The sequence below is a fragment of the Gavia stellata genome, chromosome 13 (genome assembly GCF_030936135.1).
Source record: "Gavia stellata isolate bGavSte3 chromosome 13, bGavSte3.hap2, whole genome shotgun sequence".
NCBI lineage: Eukaryota > Metazoa > Chordata > Aves > Gaviiformes > Gaviidae > Gavia > Gavia stellata.
In genome coordinates, this window is record NC_082606.1 from 14,994,976 (window position 1) to 15,020,902 (window position 25,927).

A 25,927-nucleotide genomic window follows, 5' to 3' on the forward strand; every position below is an offset into this window, starting at 1 on the left:
ATACAACCTCACTGAATAAATAAATGACTGGTCCAAGGATGTTTCAGTACATGCTGATAGAAACAAGCAAGGCAACGTTCAGAAGAAGGAAAAAAGGTCCCTTTACTGGAACCATGGGAGGGGAATAGATCAAAGGTGTTTAGAATTGCATTTTAAAAAAGTGGTTACCTTTTAACCTAAAACCCTGTTCTGCTCCAAGTTTCTCCAGTACTTTAGTCCATGGTCCTCTTGAAATGAATCTTCCTTTAGATGTCACCAGCACTATGGAGCTGAAGGAAACAAGGCCGCTTATAAACAGATCATAGAATCATAGAATCATTTAGGTTGGGAAAGCCCTTTAAAATCAAGTCCAGCTGTAAACCTAACACTGCCAAGTCCACCACTAAACAATGTCCCTAAGCGCCTCATCCACACATCTTTTAAATACCTCCAGGGATGGTGACTCAACCACCTCCCTGGGCAGCCTGTTCCAATGCTTGACAACACTTTTGGTGAAGAAGTTTTTCCTAATATCCAATCTAAACCTCCCGTGGCACAACTTGAGGCCATTTCCTCTTGTCCTATCACTTGTCACTTGGGAGAAGAGACTGACACCCACCTCTCTACAACCGCCTTTCAGGTAATCATAGAGAGTGATGAGGTCTTCCCTCAGCCTCCTCTTCTCTAGACTGAACAACCCCAGTTCCCTCAGCTGCTCCTCATAAGACTTGTGCTCCAGACCCCTCACCAGCTTCGTCGCCCTTCTCTGGACACGCTCCAGCACCTCCATGTCCTTCTTGGAGTGAGGGGCCCAAAACTGAACACAGTATTTGAGGTGCGGCCTCACCAGCGCTGAGTACAGGGACACGATCACCTCCCTGGTCCTGCTGCCCACACCATTTCTGATACCGGCCAGGATGCCGTTGGCCTTCTTGGCCACCTGGGCACACTGCTGGCTCATATTCAGCCGGCTGTCGATCAACACCCCCAGGTCCTTTTCTGTGGGGGAGCTTTCCAGCCACTCGTCCCCAAGGCTGTAGCGTTGCATGGGGTTGTTGTGATCCAAGTGCAGGACCCGGCACTTGGCCTTGTTGTACCTCATACAATTGGCCTCAGCCCATCGATCCAGCCTGTCCAGATCCCTCTGCAGAGCCTTCCTACCCTCGAGCAGATCAACACACCCACCCAACTTGGTGTCATTTGCAAACTTGCTGAGGGAGCACTCGATCCCCTTATCCAGACCATCAATAATTATATTAAACAAGACCGATCCCAAAACTGAGCTCTGGGGAACACCACTTGTGACCGGCCGCCAACTGGATTTAACTCCATTCACCACAACCCTTTGGGCCTGGCCATCCAGCCCGGCGAAGAGTGCACCCATCCAAGCCATGAGCAGTCAGTTTCTCCAGGAGAATGCTGTGGAAAATGGTGTCAAGGGCTTTACTAAAGTCTAGGTAGATTATACCCACAGCCTTTCCCTCGTCCACTAAGCATATCAAGAAAGTCAGAACATGTTCCTCACTTGTCTGTCTTGAGCACTGGTAACTCCTGCCTGTGTGACTTAAAGACACCCATGAACTACAGCGGTTTCTGCTTTAAAGGCTGTTGTCAATGCTTTTCAACAGCTTAGTCATATATTCACTTTTCCAATCATGCAAAACCCATTAAGAAGCCGACAGCAGTCACGTTTTTCTTTTTTAAACACTGTTTTCTAGAATGATTTAAATGTTTCCAACCAGCCATTCCATCTTGCTTTGCTCTGAAAGTAACATGCTCTCCCTGGGATGCTCTGAGCAAGTCTCAAACAATTTGTTGTTCTTACATCACTAGCAGGATAAAGCCTGAAGAAAGTAATTTCTTTGAGATTTTTGCTGGCCTGATGCATAAACACCTCCAATGGTTATCTCAAAGCATATGGAGGAAGAGCTATGCTCCAGTGGGTTCAATGGAAGTCTTGCTATTAAGCTCAGAGGGGCTGGGATATCATCCTTGTTCGTCTCCCAATTAAAGCTGCATCACAGAGTAATTGAGCAAACGCTTAGATGAAACATTTCGTTCCACCTTGCAGGATTTCCATGAATGGAACTTCCCTGACTCAAATGGCATTTGCAGTCTTGCAGAATGAAAGCCTTGCTGGGTCTGCTTTCCTGCATCACAGTGGACACAAGTCGCTAAAACTAATTAGGCAACAGCTCCTGCAGAGCTCGAGCCCTGAACTGCAGAGTGCAGCAGTTACATCTTAACACCTCAGCTGGAACTGGAACTGTTCAGGGGAAAATAGCAACGGGTGGTGGCAGAGGAACAAGAGACACAAAAGAGTTAAGAGTCATCAGGACTTTTCCTAGAATAACCTGAGGTGTTAAAATACTCCAGTGCTTACGAGGGCGGATTGAGCTGGCAGGCTGGTTTTGAGTACTTTGCAAATGCTGAATCACTTCTTTTTTCTTTCTTCAGTTCACTAAAATCATGACTTTCTATTAAGCCTTTCCTGCTATGGAAGTTTAAAATAAATTCACCAGATGTTTTGTTTTCTTATTCCTGGGAAACTCATCAGAAAAGTGGATTTATTAAAAAAAAAAAGAATTTGGCCTGCAGAGAGTTGCTTAAATGAACAAAGAGGCTTGGCCTTGCTAGAAATACCTCTTCTTGCATCCCCAAATGCATAAACCTAAAAGTTGTTCTAGCAGTCTCTTCATGAGAGGCTGGCGAGGCTGGTGGGGCCCCTGCCCCTCTGTTAGCACCATCTCTCTGTACAGTCCGTGCTCTGCATCGCGTCGGGGAGAGGTGACAAGAAGCTGCTGGCTGTACAGTCCTGCACGGTGTCCACATCTGAATCTGAACAACACTTTCATCCAGCAAATGGATGAAAGATGTCTCATGGCTATAGCTGAAGCCCTTGCCTGATCAGATTGGAAAGGCTTGCAGGGGATGAGCTGGGAAAACTTTTGGTGAAAGAAAGACAATAATTTGGGGGTTCAATCCTTGCGAAGACACAGCTGAGTGAGACCTGAGAGGTGCTGGCCATGTTGGGTCAACTTCCATTCTTAATCCTAATCCTAATCCTAATCCCAATACTAATCCCAATCCGGTTCCAACACTAATCCAGAGAAGACAATGAGGCTCAGAAAAACTTAAATACACCTAAAGTCTAATTACGATTCAATCCTCTAAAGTAAGAAAGAAGCCAGGAGCTGGATTTAGCCAGGATTGAGATTGTATTTTTTGCCAAGGAGGATGATGGCTTCTCTGAAAAGCTTTCTTATTTTTTTTATGAAAGAAAAGTGAGCAACTACCATGCTTCTCTGCAGTACCTACTCAATGTATTTTTTGCAACCTTCAGAATTATTTAAGGCAGTAGAAACACGTCTGTATCCACCTGCATGGCACCCTGCTGAAACTTTCCCCACGTCTCTAGAATAAATGCCAGAACAATATCCCGTCGATCTGCCTACAGTTACTTCAGATGATTCATCAACAAAGCAATCATATTTTATGAAATGTTACATACCAGATTTCAAATCAAACCAGATTTAATAACAATGAAATATATTCATTTCCTAATAGCACTCCACAAACTAATATGAGAACAACTCCTTTGGTTAAAGGGTTTCTGATGTTGTTCCCAATTCTATTCCAGCAGATGAACCCACTGTCCTCCAGGATGCAGGAACGTGTGTTGGCTACTTACCACCCACTTGCAAAACTGCTTTTCTGGCTGCCCATACTTAAAAAATAAAAGCATTCAGCCCTTAGGTCTGGGCAGGGAACATGTGCAAAAAGGAATGTATTTTATTAGTGGAATTTTCTGTGATTTGAGAGAGTATGCAGGCAATAGAAAAATGTAAACTGTGCACATCTGTACTGATAAGTGCTGAGAATTTATTTGTGAATTTAAGTCTGCAGCTTGTCTGTAACCCACAACATAAATGTAGATCTGCAGTTTATTAATCAAATGTAGCTCTGCAGTTTATCTGGGGCTCGATCAGTTCCTAAATCACAGAGTCTGCATCCTTCTGCTGCCTGCATGTCCTGCTCACATTTGGACTCTACCGGAGTCGGCAGGTACAAAAGCACATTGTTAGCCGGGTCAGTCTGGCCCGTGTTGGGTGACAAAAACCAGGAAAAAGATGAGTGTTGTACAGCATTCTTGTACATTGCACCTTAGTAACACCAGATTATTTACTCACTGATCTTTGATGTTGTTGACATAATTTTCTATCTGTGCTGGGATTCCTTGTAGAATTGAGTTTTTGAATGTTACTCGATCAACAACTTTTCCGTGATGTCCATCAATCACAACCACTTGGATACCCTCATCAGTGAGGAAAAACCTGACACCATCAACCTGTGTGTGAGGAAAAAACATTCTTGATCTATCACAGCAACACAATCGCAAACAACCATCTGTAAGAAGCACTGATAGTGTTGAGTCACAGGACTACTCTTTCTATCAAAGGGCAGAATTCCAGATCTCTGAGGGCAAGCTGTCCTGCATTTTTGCTAATATGGGGAAATTACAGACATCTTTTTTTTGCAAAATACAAAACAAAAGTGACCTGAATCTAACTGTCCATGGTAACTTCTTAAGCAAGTTTTCCAGAAAAATGAAGCAAGTATCTTAGAATTTTGTCCCATAAGTTCACCGAGAGGACCTGCTCACCTCAATGTACGCAAAGTCATCCTTTAAGTGGAAGTACTGTTTCTTATAAGTTTCTATTTTCACTTCTAGTAGGTGGTCCTTAGTCTTCTGTTTACAAAACAGCGAACAAAAAAAGGAGAGAAAAGAGTTTTTTTAGTGAGGATGTCCATTACCTGAACACTGAATTTTCAGAAAGCATTTTAAACCTTGAAATTCAATCAACAAGAAAGCTACATAATAACCACTGACTTGCCAAATTACATTGCTAATGAGACGGGGCACAATGGTAACCTCTCTGCTCATCCCGTCAGCATTTAAATTATTTCACCAAGTGGCAGAGTATAAGTGATTCTCACTTTGCAGAGCTGACACATAATTCTCTGAGGCTTTGCTGTGCGTTCCTGCTTCAAGGGTGATGAATGAAAAAAACCCAGAAAACCAGATAAATATCCCCCTCCCTCCCCCCAAACCAGACTGGATTGGATATAGGAGACAGTGTGGTACAAAATCCTCTATATGAACGAGAGACTCAGCTATGCAGTCCCTTCTTTGACACTGCTGTTCTTATAGCTTGGAGGAGCTGGAGGCCAGGCAAGAAACCTTGTGTCTCCCCAGAATCGCATTCCTTGGACCGACCTGTCTTCCAGCTCATCTTTTTTCACCCTGTGCTTTTAAGCACAGCTCTTTAAGACAGAGCCCCAAAAGACTAAGTGTCCAACTTCAACCGAAGTCTTGGGTGTCTCTGTCCTTCAAGGACCTGTGCTCTCTACATGTGCAAGAATCTGTTTCATACTGTTCCACATACCTGGACCATTTCAGAAAATCAGGCACAGGATATACTGAAGCTGGTACAAAATCTTTCTATGTCTGTGGGCACAGTATGTGCCAAAACTACAGATTTACACTGGCAATAATTCTGTGGTAAGAAGTGGACTACTTTACCAGTTGTGCACTAGAGAGCTTCTTTGGCATTGGCACTTCTACTATTGGTGTCTCAATGTACTTGGGATAGGCCATGGCTTCACAGTCGCTGACACCAGCCGTCTTTGGGATCACAGCTTTGATCCTTATTCGTTCACAGCCTTTGACAGAGCAGAAAGCAAATTTCTCCTTCTCATTTTGAGCTTTGAGTTTCAGAAACAGCAGCCTGCAGGTAGGGGAGAAGAGTGAACAGCATCCTTGAGACTTCTGTGAAAAAAATTTCTAACTCCCAGTTTTGGTGGACTCCTTCCTAACGCTTTGCAATAATGCGTGTTGCAAACCCTCAGCGCTGATGTCTGCATTTTATAGTGCTCAACATACCACATGCAAATAAAAGGGGACACACATCTCAGAGATGGTTTGGGGAGGTCAGGGAACTTAAGACAGATAAATTGGATGACACCTGAACTCCTTTGAGCTCCATTTTATAATGATACATTTATGTAGAAATACACGGTTTGTATTTTAGGTCTCTCTTTCTTTCCCATTATTTTAATTCTTTAAAAGAAAGTGACAGGCTTTACACCTCAGTTCCTGTGCACCCCTGTCACAGTGTTTACAAATGGTTGCTGTTCAAAACAAAAAGGGTTGGGTGTGTCTCCAGTTCAGTTTCATGGTCTGCACTTTGCTTTTGTCTTTTTTTTCTAATTCGTATTCATTTGGCAAAGCATTTCCCAGAGTAATTGGCAGTGCAGCGGAGGCTATAAATGACTGGCAGCCGTGGGAGTCCCAGGAAAATTAAACGCTGGTCACATTCCCAGAAAGACTTTCTGGTTTTGTTGTGATACCCGCTAATGGCATTAGCCAAACGGCTCACCATTCTAGCTGCTTTCTCAAAGCCGTGCCCAAATAGGCAAGACCTGCTTCCTTACCCAGTGTCCTCATCCCAGTAGTAGTATCCTTTGCTAGGATATCTGTGCTCCAATTTTTCCATTTGAGAGGCTCTGTAGAAGGTTCCAGTTTTGTACGTTTTCTTCAAGAGACGATTGTGGATGTCTGAGAGAATGGAAAATGTCGTCCCTTTAGGATAGCAAAACCCTACTTGGATCCAGTCGTTCCTAAAAATAGCAAAGACCCACATTATAACAAGTCAACACGTGACTATTATTTTCTTGTGCATGCTAGAAGCCAAACTAAATAATTCATTCTGAAATGTAACAATTTTTTCCTGGCCAGTTAAAATTTTAATGGTTTGGGATGAATCAATGCAACATAAATTAGACATAACAACCATGGGTTAGTTAAGCAATGTGGGTCAGATCTGCTCCTGACTTCTACACCTGTGACTTCCATGCACCAGGAATGAATTAGCTCTAGGCTTCTAAAAATGAACCGTGTTATCTTGCAGGGCTTCCTGGGGGAGGAAACAGGAATCTCAGATGTCAAATGGAAAGATGGTGAACTCAATGGACTTCCTGGAACAAGCATATTCATTCTGGAAGAGCTCCTGAGGTGATGACCTCACTCATTAAAAATCTGCAGTTACATTAATGGGCTGGAATGTTGGAATTTGGTCGGATCACTCACTTGTTGAAGTTGATGAGCCATATGGCCAGCTCTTCAGGGGCTGTCTTGTCCCAGTGGATGGTGTAGCCTTTCCTCAGAGTTATAACTGGCTGATACTGCTGGTAATGCGTGCTTTTGCTCAAAGCCCCTTCCAAGTAGAGTGGGTGATTGTGGTAGTCATTTTTTATTATTTTCATTTTCAGGTTGGCTGGCTTGTAGGCTTGGATGTACATCTAGATGAGAAAAAAGATCACCAAGGGTTTAATGAATGAGAGTAAAACGTTAAAGGTGCAGCTATTCATTAGATGTGAACTGGTGTGGAGCCTGTGACTTCAGCAGTGACCTGTATGCTGTACACTTATATTCAATTTCTTAGGCTTCCTTTTCAGCAAAGTAAACTGTTTTCAGAAAAATAGAAGGATCATTTCCTCGTCCACTGAGTTCAAGAGTATGTGCCAGTCAGGGCTTCAGACAGGCCTGCAGTAGGGCTGAAGTATTTCACAGCGTTAGTGGCAACCCTCAGCAATGGGACAGTATCTACCTCAGACATCTGACTTTTACTGAACAAGGACCCTTCTGTCTGGATTTCAGAAGCAGGAAAACCAGCTCAGTGGTTAGAAATTGGCTTTAGTGGCACTACACAGAAAAAAACCAGCAGTTGCAACACCCAAGACAAAAACAGGCGCTACTCATCAGAAGAAAGTGAGGACTCTCTCAAGGCAGCAGCACTCAGAGCTCGTGTGGTAGGAAGAATGGTTTGGTGGTTACACAACAGGATGAAAGATCATGAAAGCTGAAGTCTAATTTCAACTGCTCAGCACATTTCCCATAACACTGTGGGCAACACTTCCCTCCATAAATCAAGGAAAAATAACTAGCCGACAGCCCATAGATTTATGAATATTAATCTGTTAATGCTCATGGAGCTCTTAGGGGACTTCAGGCAGAAGTTGTGAGAGCTGTTAGCAGTCAAGGCCAAAGTATCTGAAAATGTACCACAGTATCCTCATGTTCAAAACCACCTGCGCAGACGTGCAGATAAATAAACTCCGAGCACCCTGAAGAAAGTCCATTTCTAAAGGTCAAACTTTACAGTGCCAAGAAATTGAAAATAAAATAAAGCGATAATGAGCAAGGTAAGCAGCTTTACCTGTGCAAAGTGTCCGCTGCAGATGGAACCTCTCCAGTCGGGCACATCAATGCAGTCAGGGTGCTTGATTAACCAGTTATCTTCTTTTATCAGGTATGAGCCTGGATATTCTGACACGGAGCCATCTACATCATGAAAAACTGATGTTTTATCACCATCCATATCCAGATCATTAAACCAGGGGCCAGGTTCTCCAAAGAAGACCCTTGAGGTAATCTAAACAAAACAGTGAAACGCATTTATACCTCCAGAAAGGAATTAATCACTTGGAGTGCAGAGCGAAGGATGGCTATGGTCACTAGAGTGGCTCCAAGGACCCATTTTCTGACTTTACTTGGCATTGGAAAACTAAGCTTGGACAAGAAATAGTGTTGGGTTTGTGGGTCAACTTGTGCATGAAGAAATCTGTGTATGCACTAACATCACTGTTCCTTAAATGGCCACAGATTTTGGCTGCTCAGCTTGAGACATTGTAGGCTTGCTCTTCAATGGCTCTGAAGCCCCATGGCTCCAGATGAAGTCTGGGGTTGCAGGTCCTCTGAGATGGCACTTAGGTGGTAATAAAACTATGAGCTTCTGAAACTGACTGTCCAAAGATGGAAGCACCAAAATAATTTTCAGCTGAGCTGGTCTTGTTAGTTGGCAGGAACATCAGTGCCATTTGGTACAGGCATATTAGGATTGTCTCTGCCTGCACACTGCCTCTTTGTTAAGCCTGAAGTCAGTGTAGAGCTGGGTCACACACTTAAGAGGTGTGTTTGATTTGTCAGACAGAGCAGACACAGATTTCCCCGCTGACCATGGGGGAAAGGCTAAAACAACCAGAATTTCAGACTCAGCTATGAGAAGGTTTGTTTTAAAATTCTGGAGGAAGGTTCACGAGATGGGGTGATTTCACTAGAGCCACTTCACGCATTGTCTGCTAATATATTTTTAAGGTTCCAAAGCCACATAAAGTCACACTGATGCTGGGAATAATCAGTGACCTCCCCTGGGAAATGGCCGCTCAGGCAACTCCTGACTGATATTTTTATCCAGCATAAATACATGTCATGTCACCAGCCTGCCTGGTGCAATGTGAGAGAGTGACCCACCAACACTTCTAGGGGAATTTTGCTTTTCCCATCCCATTTGGCACAAGGATCGCTAGTCAGCACTTTTCCTGACATGCGAGCAAATCTGCTAATTTTTTGAAAGTTAAGCAACCCAAATCATTTCAGTCCCAACCACTTTATTTATTTATTTGTTTGTAATGTTTGACAGTTGGATTTAACAGCCACTAGAGGTGAACCTCAGCAAACCAGTTAGCACATGTTTGTGCAAGCAAATACAAAAATAACTCAAAAGCACAGACCCCTAGGACGGGTTCAGACCAGCACCCAAAAGTTCATACCGTAATTCAAAGTTTGGTAGACCCTTTTTGGCTGGGCTCTGCTCTCATTTATGCCTGTAGAACTGGAGTCCATGGAATTACCCTGGTGTGCAGGGCTGCAGAATTACCCTGCATCGGCTCAGTTTCACTGGCTGTTTCCCAAAATCAGTATTTTCTGCTTCTAGGTGAGTTAGACCTTCCACAACAGACTTCCTTCTGTTGTTGCTTTAATGTTATACTGCTGTTGAAAATAAAGGGGCAGATTCTTCTCCTTATGTCACAGTTTCTGAGACATACAGAAATGGAAATTATTTTCACTTGAATGGCACTTTTTTTGTTTTTGGAAACTGACGCCTGCTTCTGGTTTGCTGCAAACCTGTCAGAGAATTGGATTTTTTTTTGTTATTTTATCCATCCAATTTTCTCTTTCTTAGCTGTCACCCTCTTTTTTAAACTTCTGGCAAAGACTGGCAACCTCCTGAAGATCTTGTGTTTTCTCCTAAAGGCTGCTACACTCTTTTTGCCCACAACCCCATTTCCAAGCCAACTGGAAAAGGCCTTTCTGAGAAGGATAACTCACAGGGACGTCTTCAAAATGAATGTCGGTGACGTTGTTGTTGGGGCAGCTCTGCCAGGCATTATTGAGCCGGAAGGCCAGGGCACTCGTGTGCCGGCCATCCAGGGCGGCGAATTTGCGGAAGGTGCAGTTCTGGACGTTGATCGGTCCGTCGTAGAACTGAATTCCTCGAATGGGAAAATCCCTAAAACACATTTAGAGGAGACAGAAAGACTTGGTCATGATGCATTGGCATGAGGATGAGAAAGTATTCTAGACAAGTACAGTCCCACAGCACTAGTTTCTCAGCTGCTTTCATTTTTCACAGCCCTTAACATGACTCTTGAGCTCACGTTTTGGAAAAGAAGGGATTTCCCTCCTTTTTAGGTCTGTGAAGTCCTCTTATCCTTGCAAGTTCAGCTCAAGTTCTCTCGTGTCTAAACAGATAATCTTTATTTGGTCTGTGCTCCTCAAGGGAAGGAACTTACAGCAATGCCAAAGCATTGACCTAAAAATGAATAAATCCGTGTTTGCCATCAGTAATGAGTTCTGCAGCAGTGAAACCTGAAACTCATCAGAGCCGTGCAGACTCCTTGGGCTGAGTAACGGCAAGGCTAAAAGTCCCACCACATCTTTCAAAGGAACTTGGAGAGAAACAGTGCAACTCAACTGCAATAAAAAATGGATTTGAAATCAAGGAAAGGTCTTACAATCTATAGGGTTGAAAAGGGGTGAAGAGGCAGACTAATGAACCTTTATTAACAGCCTTTTCTGATATAATCTGCAAGGTAAAGGCGGCACCATTTTTCACACTGATTAAGTGAGCAAGATGCTTAAACTCCTTAAGAGGCTAAGATAAGATGTTTCAAATTTCACTTATGATAAGTAAATTTGGTCCCTTCCTCATATGAATGGTTTCCCTTAGACAAGCCTTGCCTGCTCCTGTGCATTTGTTCTGTCCCTCTGAGCTTCCTCACACAACACCCAAGATGAGATATGCCCACACATATATAAGTAAAGGATATTAGAAGGAGAGTCGTAGCAGACTGGGTTTTCATTATTACTATAGTTAATCATAAGCCTCCTGTAACACTACCAACAAGCAAAGCTGAGGCATATAATATGGCAGAAAAAAGTCAGCTGAGCTGTTTGTTCACTGTGGGGTCACTGGTAGGATAACCGTGTTTTTAGGAATAACAACAAAACATTACTGCATTTGCAAACCAATCTGTAGGACTAAGGTCTAGGAAGAGGCCACACACGAAGATCACTGGCCATTTCAAAACCACTTAACAAAGGCGTCAAATTCCTGTAGCACAGCAGCAACAGTGAGGACATCTATGACCACATCTGGGCCACTTCAAGCCCAGGGAAGGGCTTCTACGAGCCTTCCTGGCAGCTGACCTGGATGGAGACTGCCACATTGCTCAGCCGCTGCTGACCACATATGCAGAAGTGCCCAGCTAGCACAGTCCTCGTGCTGTCTTCTCAGCTCTGTTTGCAAAGGGGAGGGGGAAGGAAAGAGCCTTGGCAGCCTGCAAGTATGTACCTGCCAGCAACAGCTGCACAGTGAGGACTTTGGGATCGGGAGATGTGAAACCAAATCCTTCGTGTGTAACGGTTATTAAACCGAACAGCGCTGGAGAAGCCACACTGGGCTGGAGTTTCCACTGAGAGTGGGAACAGAGTGCTTTGATGTGCTGAGCTGAACTTACGGGCCGATGGGAAGGGTCCTTCCTCTGTGATCCAGACCTCCAGGTCCCCAGATCTCGTTGTCCATTGTCTCGGTGCCCAGGTTTCCACTCTCGCCAACAAACAGGCTGTTCTTGATTTCTTGCTTTGAGCCGTCATCATGAGGGAAAGTCCCACCACTAGAAGGGAAGGGCTGGAGGTGAAGGGGCTGCTCACACCCATCCCCACCAGCTGCGCCCCGGCTGCAGCACAACCTGCGCCACTCTTACCTCGCCAAGGTCAGGCCAATGCCATTGTCAGCAAACCTGCCAAGAGAAGAGAGATGCTTCAGAAGAGGTTTAGTTTTGCTTTGTTTCATCATGGCAAACTAAAATAACCAAACCAATGAGGTGGAGGACAGCAGGGCTTAATTACCAAAGAGTGCTCATGGGGAACTCAGGCTTTTCCAGGTTTGTTCCCTGTCTAGTTTTGGAAGATCTTTTTTTGGCACATCTAGCACTATATGCAGATCATATGAAGCAGCAGACATGCACCTGATTGCTCCAATCTGAGGTTAAGCCGGTGATTACTGGGCATAGTTTACTTGTCTGATAAAGCTTTTTCCCTGTGTCTAATGATCATGCTCTTTTTACTGTTAGGTAAAAAGGTCATGCTTATCTTTCACCCCAACTAGCTTTTATTATTTAATAGTGCTTAGCTTTACACACACCTCTGTGCCCCCCTGTGTTCATGTATCACATACTGCTTCCATGAAATAACTTTACCAGAGGAAATGTTATGAAAGCAGAGACACTTGGCTTCTCTTTCATCAACAGGAAGATAGAGATCAGATCTTCCTTATTAAAAAAAAAAAAAAGATTAAAGTGTCTTCCCCTTTGACTGAAATTCCAAAGCTTTTAGGTGAGATAAATCACAACTGTTGGTCCATGACTCCTGCTTATAGGAAAGGAAGAATTAATATGATAGTACGAGTAAGTCTTGATGGTATCTTCACATCGGTGTTGCTCTTAACACGTCTGCCACCGATCTCAGCAAAAACACCAGTGGAGATCCCGCAGCAGAGTAAATCCCAGCTTTGTCCTGCTTCTGTCTGTAGATGGCAGCCCTTTACACGCTATCGCCTCCCCTTTGCTTTCTCCAGCCCCATAAACGCACACCGTAGTCTATATACTGCATGCCACATTAACATTTGTTTTGTTAATGTAATACATAAGTCTTTTTGTAGCAATAGAAGTGGAAATTACTGTGGCTATAAAGACAACTACAGTTTGATGGCTGCTTCCTTGAATTCACATACACTCATAGGTTTGCTGCTGGAAACTGATAAAGTACTCGGTCTTTTAGCAACCTCCATACGCTGCATTTGCTCCACAAGCAATGTAGATGTCTCAGTGACATGAGAGTGATCTGCGAAGACAACATTTGCTGGCCATGGAGTGGGCTAGATACTTCTGGTTCATAAGTTCAGAAGCAGCACAAACTGTATTACTCAATGTTACGTTTCTGACTGTTCTGCTACAGTCTCATTCTTGCCAACCTGACCGGTTGCTAGAGCCAGCTTATACCACCAGTTGCTTAAGAGGTTTGGGTCACTCAAAGGTAAGGCAGCTCTGGCCAGGAATTCGACACCAGATAATGGCGTGACAGCTATTCCTACTAGGGTTATCACAATATGCCTTGTAAAGTAGCTTTTTCCTTTTTGTCCTCTTTCTTCATTGAGGTTGATATCAAGAGCCTGGCTCAGCAAAAGAAACTACAGAAGATCATCTGTTTTCAAATGCAAAACAAATATCTGTTCTGACCAGTGCAGGAAATGGCCTTCAAAGAGCACAACACGCACTTGCCCAGTCCCTCTCCCTTGCTGCCGTGATGCATAGTTTCATGTCTGCTTCGTCAGTACTCGCTTATTCAGCATAACAGTGAACCACATAAAAGTGATCTGTGACCAGGCTTAGCCAGGGAAGGTGGTGGATTTTGCTGCTTTCTTTTCAAAGCACCTCGTTTCTCATGTGAAAAATTAGTTTTTATTTTTAGTTATTTGCATCTGTGTGTCTGTGTCTGTGTATGTAACCATTTTTGAATGCTGGTCAGCATCACGCAGAGAAACAACCTGAGGGTTCTTCAGTTCAGACAATGCAGGTTTTGTTTGTATAAAATAATGCTTGTGTTTACTTAACGTTTCATCTTTATTTCAGTCTTGGCCATACGAAAGGTGCAAAGCGATATAAATAGTCTGAACCAGAGCTGTGCTTGCCATAAACACCAGGCTGAACTCCGAGAGTTGAAATAAGGCAAAACTCACTGGCAGTTGTCCAGCCACACATCTCCACCCCGCAGCCAGGCCCCGTGATCCTGATTCTTGTAGGCAATAAAGCGCTCAATTATTGCAGGTTCCCTGGGCTTCAAAGGATCAGCATCTTTGTGTGGGCTGTATCTGTAACCAGAAGGAGAGAAGAAAGGTTGGCGAGGGAACGTAGCCTTGCTCGGTGCACGGCCCTGCTAAACATCTGGTTTGTGCTAACTCAGGAACAGCTTTGGGACAATAGTCCATCCCAGTAGCGTGTCTAGTCAAGCAGCGATGGCCAGACCCAACTGCCAAGGGAAGGACGGTCCAGGCGAGGCAGTTGTAAAGACCCGCTCCAAGTTTCCTTTCACCTTTCCATTATTGTATTGCTGATATATTGCTGAAAGCATGGAAAGTTTATTATTGCTCCCAAAAGTCTGAAATATTTTTTTAATCCCTTACTGTTATCCTTCAGCATATTCCTGTTATTTAGATAAATATCCTTTTGTTTTTCCCTTTTGAGCATTCTTATCTCCTAACCTTGGCTATACTCTGGCAATGAGTAGCACTGCCAAGTTTTCCTTGCTGTGGAAAGGAATTAAAACATCTTGGAGAGAGGCTGAGAGCATGTCCTTCACTATTCCCACTATACATTACCCAGGACACACGTACAAGATTTATTAACTCCGAAGTTCTCAAGCACGATTGGCCTGATGTAAGAAAAAAGCAGACACAAGTGGAAACTGCAGCCATGTGTGCCCTCAGCTGCTGCCTGTCAACCGCCGCTCGGGCTGCAGGATCTGAGCAAGGATCTGGCTCGCTATGGTGATGCTGAGCTCTGCTGTCGTTTACCTGGTCCTGAGGCACAGCTCTGCCTTTTGCTGCTGAAGGAGCACCTTCCGTCATACTACACAGCTTAGAAAACCTGACAGATGAGTATCCAACTCAGTGCCAGCAACGGATGGTCCAGAGATTAAAATTCATGCCTCACTAATGGGTAGTGAAGCCAAGCTGTCAAATGGCTAACAGATATTCAATAGCGCTTTGCTTTGCTTAATAAGCCATCATATCAATCTAAAACTGAGCATCAGGCTGATAGCATTCCAGTAAAAGAATATTGCTTTGGCAGCTTCATCACTGTGAATTTGCTTTCAGAGAGACGCAGCCCTTGTGAATTCCCCAGACACTGTTAAATACAGATATTCTGAGATGGATTCCAGTTTCATTCACATCCATGTATAACTGGAGGAACACTACAGGGTACAGAATTTGACTCAGACATTTAATGATGTAACTGAATGCAGAATAATCTCTCCAACCCTGTAACTGTCCAGCCTACCTCAAAGTTTGTCCCAGCCAGTCCAGCTATAATCATTTATTCCGTCTTTCAGTCTTGTCACATGAAAAATGGAAAACGGTATAAATAATCTGAGCTGCAGCCTGCGCTGGTGGGTAATTCTGGAGCATAAACGTCACTGCATTATGAATTGCTTGGCTTCCAGGGGTCATTCCTGCCCTTGTATGGCAAGGGACAAATTGCCTTTTGTAATCACTTACTATGCCTGTGGCAGCAAGCAGTTTCCGAAGGCACGTGTTCAGCTATATGGAAAAGCAGCATCAGCTGCTCTTAATAAATTTTTTTTTTTTGGCAGTTACTTTTATTATTGAATTAATCATTTCAATTAATTGAGCATTAAAACAATGTAAATAATATTCACTTTTGAACATCTTTTCACATCAGCTGCTAGGCAGGGCACTGGGATGATGTGCATCACAGGGTAACCGATATCTGAGCTGCTGGCTGGGTTCCCCCGGGGAGGACGACCGATCCCACCCCTGCAACACTTGCCTGGTGCGTGCCTACAGCAATCTGGGTAACCCACACCCCAGAGATGGAAAAGAGAAAAGCAAAAAATTGTCATTCTCCCCTGCTGAGCAGAGGTTTTCAGCAGGTTTCTCTTCCCTACATGGTTTCTTCTGTCAAGAAACCCAGTCATGGGAGAATGCAGGTTGGGTGCAACTGGAGGCAATTGGTCTGTCAGGAAAGAAAACTATGAAACTTGAGAGTATTTAAGTCCTTGTCTCTCCCTGGGGTTGGTAACAAAGTTAAGAGCCAGACTCAACGTCTAATGAGACAAGGGTGCAAGTGTAGTCCTTATGCTATTACACTTTGCAAGAAGCCCTCTGCTTACATCAGCCTCCTCGCTGGGGTCAGCTTTGGGGAAAGAGTGGGGATTCTCAGAAGGCACCAGACCATGGTAGGTCTGCCGATACAATATGGTCTGTAGAGAGATTTCCAGTATTTCTAAATGACTCCATTATGCCACATAGAGGCTGTGCACAGCAGCAGGGATGAACGGTCACTCTGTGCATTTAACTGTAATTGTTATTGCAGTTTTCCATTTGGAAGTAGACAGAAATCAAAGTGTGAGCTCCAACACATAAGCACTCCCTGCTCAAGCAGGTCCTAAAAGAATGAAGAAAATCAATAACATTCCCAGGAAATACTTTAATTTCTTATTCCTGGGAAACTCTTTCAGCAAGTTCTGCCCAACGGGGCTGTTGACCTGACAGCATTTAATTTTCTTGCTTATCTAAAAAAAAAAATCAATGGAACAACCTAGAGCAGATGTAACATCCACGCCAGCTCAGCTCAAAGCTAAAAGGCAAGGACAAAACCAGAAGGGTGTAGGTGCTGGGTGTCCCTTAGGAAGTGGAATGGAGAAGATGAAGTTGGAACGTGGTAAACCTAATTGGAGACCTTTCCTCGTAAGAGCCACCCCAAAGGCATTGCAGTGATTCTTGTCAACTTCCTTAGGGGCAATTTCATAGCTTTCAGTCAGAGCTATAGAGAAGTCTTTTCCAAATCGGACTGTGCGAAACACTTTACCTCCCAGAAATCAGTGTCAGGATAGGTCTTTTGTCCTTGGCAGAGGCTGGAGTGGTTTTAACGCCATTATCAATGATCATTCCAGCCTGAAAGAAGAGAGAAATGTAATATTACAGTATATTTACATATTCTAGAGTTCTTTCCATCTCCAGGCTCTATCTCCAATTGTTCTAAGACAAAGTCACTCACATGATCTTAATAACTGCTTCTGCTAGTAGCACGTGAAACAGGGCTGCCAGGACTATCCAGACTTGCATATAACCCCCAAAATTGCCGCAAATTTCCAGAAACTGCACCTGTCTCGTAAATGCATGTATCCCCATACACATAAACACCCTGCTGCAGTCTAAAGCACTCAGTAATAGTAACACACAGCCCCACAACATGGCGTGCTAAGGGTAAATTAAGTAAAGAGAAGGCTATTAGACACAGCGGCCCGTATTTATCCCTCTAGAAGCTGTTCAGTTAATTGCTAACATTGGCAGTTGAGGTCTATAATTAGACAAGCTGCCAATAGATGCTCCTGGGGGCACTATTTTAGGAGTGCAGAAGCAGAGAAGCAGCCTGAGCACAGGGAAGAGCCTCTCTGAATGCCCAAGAGCCAAGTGAAGTGGGTGCTGGCTGACTCTGAGAGCTCCCACGCCAGCACGCAAGCTGCTTTAGCTGCAGACACAAACAAGCTTGCAGTAACTTTTAGTGAAACAGAAAGCACAGGCATTAATAGCTTGCAGACCCAAAGAGCTGGAGTGAGAAGAGGGTGGTTTTTTTCGAGGGCAGCGTTCCCGTTGCGTGCAGACTCACCCGGTAGTTGGAATGCGCGCGGTTGTTGGAGAATTTCCCCATCGGCATGTGCTCCGAGTAGCCGGGGGAATACATGCCTGCTGAAGGCCCCGTCGGCACGTGGTGCAGAACAAACCAAAAACCTGTTTCCTGAGAAGGAGAATGGACATCTGAGACTTTGTTTGAACTTCTTTGCTGGTATACATTAGCCCAAGGATTTATCAGTAAAGCCACAAGACGTAAGCCAGAAGATTTCAGGACAAATCACAGCTAGCGGTATTGACCTGTATAACTATATGCAGCAAAGAGTTTAACACACACATACATTCACACTCCCGCATCTTCAAGGTGCCTTAAGTTAAGCTTTGATGTCTATATTGAAGCTATACGCAAGCCTTTTGAAATCCGTCACACACACACACACAGACACACACACACAGACACACACACACACACAATCTCGAATCTAGGTACTCAGATTTGGAAGCTTTGGAAAGACCACATCTCTTTGTTTAAAGCTTCATTTGCTTGCTTATTTGTCTTAGTAGGAAAATAAAGGCTCCTGATGTGACCAAGAATTCCTGTGGAATTAGCATTAGTGCTGATTGAAATTTCAGAGCACCATTACTGTACTGCAATCAACAGAATCATTGCCAAAGACTTCACTGGGACTCCACAGTCACATTTCTTTAATTTATTCAGGCTGCACACTGTGCAAAGGCTGGGAATTTTTGTTAAAGCCATCCAGCTCTGGAAACAGCAAGTGACAAGAAGTGTGGAGCAAAAGGAAAAGCATTATTTTTTATTGGTGGCACTAGCCACATTAATATATGTCTCGATTGAGCAGTTTCAAAAATGTCTGTGTAACAGAAGCAGGTTTTATGCCAGCAAGAGCCTCAGCCTTGCAGGGCTGTAGCCAGTCTGAGTTATTACCAAATAAGAAACTTCTGCACTCACTTCAGATCCCGCAGCTGCACAGTTTATAAGGTTGTTGTGTGGGTTGGCTATCCAGAAGGTGGATACGGCACTGCAGGTCAGGAAAACAAAGAATAACATGAAAATGACACTTCGAGCACACACCAGAGTCACTGATCAACTCCCCCCAGTACAGGCAGGGCCGATAACTCCCCAGATAAGGGGTCCTGCCCAGGGGGCAAAGGGAATGGTTTTTTTCTTTCTCTTCTCATACCACATTTGTCCTCTGTGGTTTGACAGAGAGCATGGCCTTATCTTTTAAAACCGCGAGTATTAAATGAGGAATTTCTACTGCAATTCCAAGCCTGCTATGAAGCTGTCAGATGTCAATCATGTTTTATGATAAGGTAAATATGTTGTTGCACAAGTCACAGAAAAGAACTTTGCCCCCAAATAAGCCCTCAGGTTCATTACAGAATCATTTAACCAAGGGACCCAACGAATTGCCTCTTAAGGGCTTTCCAAACGTACCCTGGTACCTGCCTTTTCCAAGAGCTCCTGTGATTCATTAACTTTATTTACTCCCACCCTCCTATGCATTTCTTTTGGGACAAAAGGACTCCATTTGTCTAATGCACATAAAAGACTCTTAATTGAAAGATTCCCATCCAAGAGGAAAGACCAATCCATCACTGTCTGTCCTGTGACATACAGCATTCATTAACCAACAGGCACATGAACTTTGGGAGGAAAACATGCAGGGCTTGCAGCCAGCAGACTGGCTCCCTCAATCTGCTGGGTGAAATACGCTCTCCTGCAGGGGATGAACCTATGGAACCCTTATGTCTATTTTAATCTTGCTATGAAGGACTTCACGGGGGCTTTAGGCCAACTGATTTTGCTGGCCTAAGATGAAGTTCCGTTTGTGAGACTTTATCATGAAAACACAGCCAAATTTTTCTATTTTGGGAATGGGACTGGCCTAGAAGGAAACTATTGAGATTATTTATAGACTACCTCCTGCTGCATGGGCAAGGGCAAGGACATTGTATTTCCACAGTGACCTGTCTATCAGCCCAATCCCGTTCCTCAGAGCCATGGGGATTGGGCAGGTTACTGTGTCATTGGCACAATCCTATTGTCTCAATTGCTGCCAGCGGCTGCCTGCCTGCCTCTTCCAAGCCGATGGAGCTGCAGCCGGTGCTCGTCCCTTGTCCCCGTGCCGGGTGCTGTGGCCGCTGCCCCAGGGGCAGCATAAGTGCACTCATGCACTTGCAGGCTGGGTGAGTCCAGTGCAAAACAAGCTATTTTTCTGATCAGACCTTGAATTCTTTTGTAAAGGAAGACATGGCAGATCAAAGTACCGTAGGACCTTTTCATTAGACTTCCGCCTATCATTCCTAGTGCTTTTTCATATAACAGTCTTCAAAACCACACAAAATATGTCCCTCTGACTATTAAATAGATTATCAGTGGAAAATGAGCATAATGACTGATTAACTCTTATTTTATGAATGGAGAAATTAAGTGTAATTTATAAACAAACACAGATGTGAAAAGGAGCATTGCATGAATTCATCCTTCCCTTGCCAAACTAAAAAGCTAAAAATATGTTTCTTTGGACAAAGCCCCAGTTTGTTCTGAGGACAGAATGGGTGATACTGATACAGTCTCAGCAGATTGAGAGTATTTCCAAATCAAAGAAATCCCCTGAAGTTTTTTAGCTGCTAGGCATCAATCAGCTTCTAACTGTCTCATTTTCAGGATGGAAGTCTGGCTCCAGAGACTTTCTCATTGACTTTTTCTGGGTCACAAATTTAACTTTTTTTTTTTAGTGTATTTTTTGCGCCCCCCCCCAACTACAGCAGAATAAATTCCTGGAGAAAAATCTGGAGTACAGGCAGAAGTGTTCTTGTCTCCCAGCAGCTTCAACACAGCACCAATGGTCTGTGGTTTCAAGAAAATCTTCACCGTGGAAGACCTCCCATTCTGTTGCACAGGGATCTTGTCCTCAAGATGATCCAGCATCAGTTTTAAACTCTTAAAGGCAAGCTTGACATCCAGCTTTTAATGGAAAACACTCTGAAAACAACGTGGTTCCACAGATCTGCTCCAGACCACTTGCTATGCTCCCTGGACTACAGCTGGGGATCTGCTTGCCTAGCTGCTAAGTGCACAGGTTTGACTTTAAGAGTTTAGTACTCTCTCAAGAAGAGTCGGGGGGATGGGGCAAGGAAAAGAAAGCTAATTAGCTGCCTGATATGCATCAAAATGAGTGGTTCACTGACCAGCCAGTAATCAATGAAATCATATTTCTAGGTTGTGCACCTTGATTTGGGGGCAGAAACCCAGCTGGAAAATCATGGAAAGAAGGGCTAGAATGGCCTTCAGGAGCTCAGTGAGTCCATACCCTGCCTTATGACAGGGTCAGCTACAACTACACTATTTGTGACTGGCATTTCTCTAACCTGTGCTTAAAAATTGCCGCTAATGAAGAACACATGAATTCCTCTGAGAAAAAATTCTAATGCTTAACTGTGTGACCAAGCTGATTGTGTTTCTTCTATACTTCACCTCAATTTTTTCTACAAGGCAACAGAACTGCAAAAAGAACTTGTAAAATAACTTCTTATTGCAAATGCTTCTATGGTCCTCATCTAAACCTCAGCTGGCAGATCTGCAAGGACACTTAGAGGAAAGGATCTTGCAAAAAGGGATATGAAAGGCATTCGGCATTTTTCAAGTTTAATACAGTGTTTGTGGCAAACAGAAGTTTTGAGAAGTTTTCATGGAAACATTTTCATGAGTTCATGTATAGACAGACTATTAGAGATCCAATAGGTGTATACCGTCTTTGATCTTTCATTGTCAAGTTCCAATTCTGTCTAGACTGCATTTATTATATCATTTTGGTTTCGCTCCACAATTTGGGCAGACTGTGCCAAATGAATGCATAACGCCAATGCCGTATCATTAAACAGTATCTGTTCCTCGCAAATAATGACTTCAGAATTAATGGGAGTATTTTCAAAATCAGCTACCATTTGAGATAAGCATGAATGTCAGAACCTGGCCCATTCTGAAATCAGCAACTTTTTGCTGGGCCATTAGGATCAAAACTCCGTAAGGCACAAGGCATCACTATGTACTTTGAAAGAGAGATTTTCAATATCTGAGGTAGCAACCATCTCAATTGACTTCATGCTAAAAAAGAAAATTACACCCTAGGTGTGTAGGCATCTGAATAGGACAAGTATAAAGATCCCAAGGAGACTGCTCTCCCAAGCTTTGGGGTGTGCAGCCCAGACCTCTACAGATGACTACATAATCTTATACATGTAATGCTATCATCTTCTATGGCTAAGTCCTGCAAAGAAAAGAAAGAAGAAAAGGGAGGTTCCCACTCACCTGCAGTCCTGCCTGGGTTTAGGGATGTACCCTGGGTAAGCGCCCTCCGTGATCAGCTTGCACATCCTGCTGTCTCGGTCGGAGGGGAGCAGAGTGCTAGGTTTAACAAGCAGTCCAAGGCAGTGATCAAATGTGTTGCGCTCTTCTGGTCCATCCTCCGTAAAGAAGCAATGGCCCAGTGCATCATAACCCACAACATCCTTCACCTGCACGTACAAAACAAAGGTCAGTGTTCAGGTTTCATGCTTTGGCCACTGCATAATAAAAAGAAACTTTACAGCAATGGCACATGGGAACCTCAGTACCCTCTTGAACTCAGGCTGTATAAGCAAAAACAAAAGCAAAATCACTCGCTGCTCTTAAGAGCTTATAGTCTAAGCAATAACTCCAACACTTAAATTTAATTAGAGTTTGTCATCACCTAGGAAATGCTCATTCCATTCTTTTGTCTGCCTGTGAAATCAGAGACTCTCTTAGCAGGAGGCTGGAAAAAACATGGGGTGGGGGATGAATGGAGGATGTTAGATGTTCAAATCACATCTGGGCTCATTCATCTTCACATGGATTTACATAAGCAGCTACATAAAATGCATCTGAAAAATGCAGCTGAGCTGAAAAAATATTTTTTCAGCCTGAGAGGTGGCAAGTTGTTTTCCAGACAGGCTGGCTTGTTTTAGGTTTGACCTGATCCTTTTTTCCAAGTTGTTGACAGAAGATTTACTTGACCCTGAGACAAATCAGCTGGTGTTTATCAGTGCCGTTCTGGTTTTTGTTTGAATGTTGTTAACATCAGAACACCATTGTGTTGGACAGAACAATACCCATCACCCCACTGAAAGATCTGAGAAAACAATTTCAGGAGCAGATATGTGAATTTGAAGCCTAAGGCTAGGACTGTCTGGGAAACAACAGCCCTCAGACACACCATGTCCAGCAAGTCAGTTGTTAGTGGATATGTCTGGGATATGGAAAATTAATTTCAGGTCTCCACTGGCCAGGTGAAGTGCTGGCTCTCCTGGGCTCTCTCCTTGCTCTTCCCATCAGCCATCACCCATCAACGACCTTGGACTTAGGAAACCTTCCCGGCAAAGTTTAGCCTGACACCAATGTATTCCTACAAATGCTTCTGATGAAACAGCAATTGCCAAGGGGCAAAAGACAATATTAAACTAGATAGAAGACCTATTCTTTTTTGTGTCATTGAGAGACCTGGATGCTCAAGCGCCTGCATTACTTTTGTAAACAGGCCTGAGACTCCTCTGTCATCTTCATGCCTCATTCTCAAGGCAAGGAGCACCAATTTCAAATAAAATCCCAGAACTAGTGTTGAAATGATTACAAATATGTTTTCACATAAGAAAGAACACTTTGCTTGCCAAATCTATTACAAGCTTACATCTGCACACACATCTATTATGTATCATCCATGCTCCAGTGTAAATACTCAAATCTCTGAACACGAGTCATCACAGTAAATTAAACACAGCTAAAATGACCCGCAAAGTGGTGCATTCCTTTAAGCTACCTCACCGAAATTTATTGATAACTTCCCTGATCTAATTAGATGATGGCTTTTGCAAGGTTTAGGCTTCTTTATTTAGGTGTAAAACGTATGTACTAGACTGAACTGTCCCCTCCTGGAAGAATGAGCTGTCCCAGCCTTGTAATGGTAGAGGCTTACAGGATAGAAGAACATTTCAGGAGAGTGAGCTATCTTCAGAATTTGTTTTCCAACATGTAGAGGAAATCTTTTAACCACAGAGATGTCAGAATTGCACAGAAACTGCCACTGAAACCTGTTAGCTTTCTTTCACACAACAGTAATACTGGAAATACACGTAAGTAATGGTGCTGCGACATTTAGATGATGGAAACAGTTTCCCTACAGAAATGTTAGCCACTTTGTATGGCCATTTATCTTTCCAGCCAGCACAGCCCTGCACCAGGACTGGGACATGAAAATCTGTAGGGACCAGACCATAGCTGGGGCAAAGCCCACCTCTGTGCATGGGGCATAACATCACAGGAGAACGCATCGCCCAGTACAGCGAGAGAGGAGTGAAGTAGAGAGAGGAGTGCACACTGGCAGAGGTGCTCAGAGCCAGCAAATGCCTGTTGTTCTCCTAACTCATCCTGAAAGCCCATAGAACAACACCGAGTTATTAGCCAGGGACCCGGTCCCTAATATATTTGTCAACCTCTGTTTGATTAATTACTTTCCACATACCTTATCTCTCAGTCAGCTCTGACTTAGTTTCCTGTGCATGTTTTCATGCACAAACCCAGTACTGAAATGCTTGGATAGCAAATGAGATGCCTGTTCCAAAATCACTTTTCCAATGGATTTATTTTTTTATTTGATTAAAACTTTCCTAATAGTCCGTAATCTTACTTTAACCATAAGTGATTTATGGCCAGATAATTCCCTTCATGGTAAAACAATTGCTGTGTAGTACAGCTGGATTAGTAAAAGCAGATACCACTGAAGCAGTTAGATAGCACAAACTCCTATTCCATGAAGTACAGCTCTCCCCTGGATTCTGCCAGGCTCTTTATTGACCTCCATTTAATTTCCCTCCCCAATGGCTGTTTCTATTTTAGCTTGCACACTGGGATCCAGTGGAAAGAGTGGGAATCAGAGCAAAGTTTCATCCCTGGGATTGCAGTGGCGTAACTAGGTGGTTTTATGGCCAATATATTAAAGAAAACATTGGGTCATTATTGCATTTTCAAACAATAATTATGGTGAGAAAAGAATTTCTACAGATTTGTTTCCAGGAGGACCCTCTGTGCCTTCCAGTGCATATGAGTTTGCAGACAAGTGCAGAACAGCCCATCAGTGGAAGTGAGCTAATGTTGAGACAGTGACTTTTAGCACACTGTACAGACCCACAGAAAAACTTTTCTGTCATCAGGGATAACTGGACACTCTTTTCCCCTAGTGTTTCCAGTATGAGTATCTCTGAAGTGACATGAGAAAAGTGATAGCAAAGCAAGCAGGGAAGCCTGTATGTAAATTACCAGCCTGCTTTAATGACAGTTCAAAATAACCAATGCCCCTCTCCCATTTGTTAAAGCATTTGCACAGGTACTCAGCCACAGTCATGCAAGAAGCTCCTCTGAAATCAATGGCTTAATGTTAAAGACACCATGAAGTGCTGTGCTATGCTGAGGTTTAATAGCCCAGCTAGATTTTTTGTATGGCTATTTCCAAAGTGTCGTTAGTGCACATCATCAAGGGAAATTTTCCCTCAGAAAAGTGTGCTTTGGATCTACCTGATCTCAGAGGGAGTGAATGTTACTTGGGGAAAGACGGAGCTCACCTCTGTTTGCACAAATGGTGTTCATGCATGTAGAAACAGGTAATGTTTCCCAAGTAAGAAGATAATTGGCAACTAGGAAATGTATAGAATAACTATTGTAATCATCAGAGACCCATGTGGGTGTCTGTGAATATATCTGGGGCAGAAGGAAGAGGAGGGCAAGGAAATTAGAGTTGGAAAGCAGATGAGGAGATTGTGGTGGGATCACCTGATGAATCAAGGCATGGAGCTGCTGACTGCAGATGTCTATCAAAGAGCAATGAAACAACATTTAAGTGACGCAACCTTCAAAGCACCTCTTCTGTGACACAACCGAACAAACTTGGTCAGATTGCTTTATTTCACTGGGGCTTTCTTTTCAGCTGTCAGCAATAATTATATGGTTAAAATAAAAAACAGGTAAAGTATTATGAGTAGAGTTTAGTATTTACACATTTTGATAAACTATA

At 43.5% G+C, this 25,927-nt stretch overlaps 1 protein-coding gene across 1 annotated transcript in view; it reads right to left on the minus strand.

Annotated features, from left to right (window-relative positions):
• Positions 1-25,927, minus strand: part of CEMIP (cell migration inducing hyaluronidase 1) — a 53,456-nt gene that overhangs the window by 898 nt on the left and 26,631 nt on the right. The window contains exons 13-27 of the mRNA XM_059823912.1: positions 22,156-22,361; positions 18,790-18,859; positions 17,854-17,982; positions 17,053-17,138; positions 14,181-14,312; positions 12,148-12,183; positions 11,902-12,057; positions 10,211-10,391; positions 8,259-8,474; positions 7,130-7,341; positions 6,475-6,660; positions 5,564-5,768; positions 4,643-4,729; positions 4,170-4,327; positions 169-269 (exon numbers count right to left, since the gene is read on the minus strand). Of these exons, the coding sequence (XP_059679895.1) occupies positions 169-269; positions 4,170-4,327; positions 4,643-4,729; positions 5,564-5,768; positions 6,475-6,660; positions 7,130-7,341; positions 8,259-8,474; positions 10,211-10,391; positions 11,902-12,057; positions 12,148-12,183; positions 14,181-14,312; positions 17,053-17,138; positions 17,854-17,982; positions 18,790-18,859; positions 22,156-22,361 (2,161 nt within the window). The remainder of the gene's footprint in view (positions 1-168; positions 270-4,169; positions 4,328-4,642; positions 4,730-5,563; positions 5,769-6,474; positions 6,661-7,129; positions 7,342-8,258; positions 8,475-10,210; positions 10,392-11,901; positions 12,058-12,147; positions 12,184-14,180; positions 14,313-17,052; positions 17,139-17,853; positions 17,983-18,789; positions 18,860-22,155; positions 22,362-25,927) is intronic.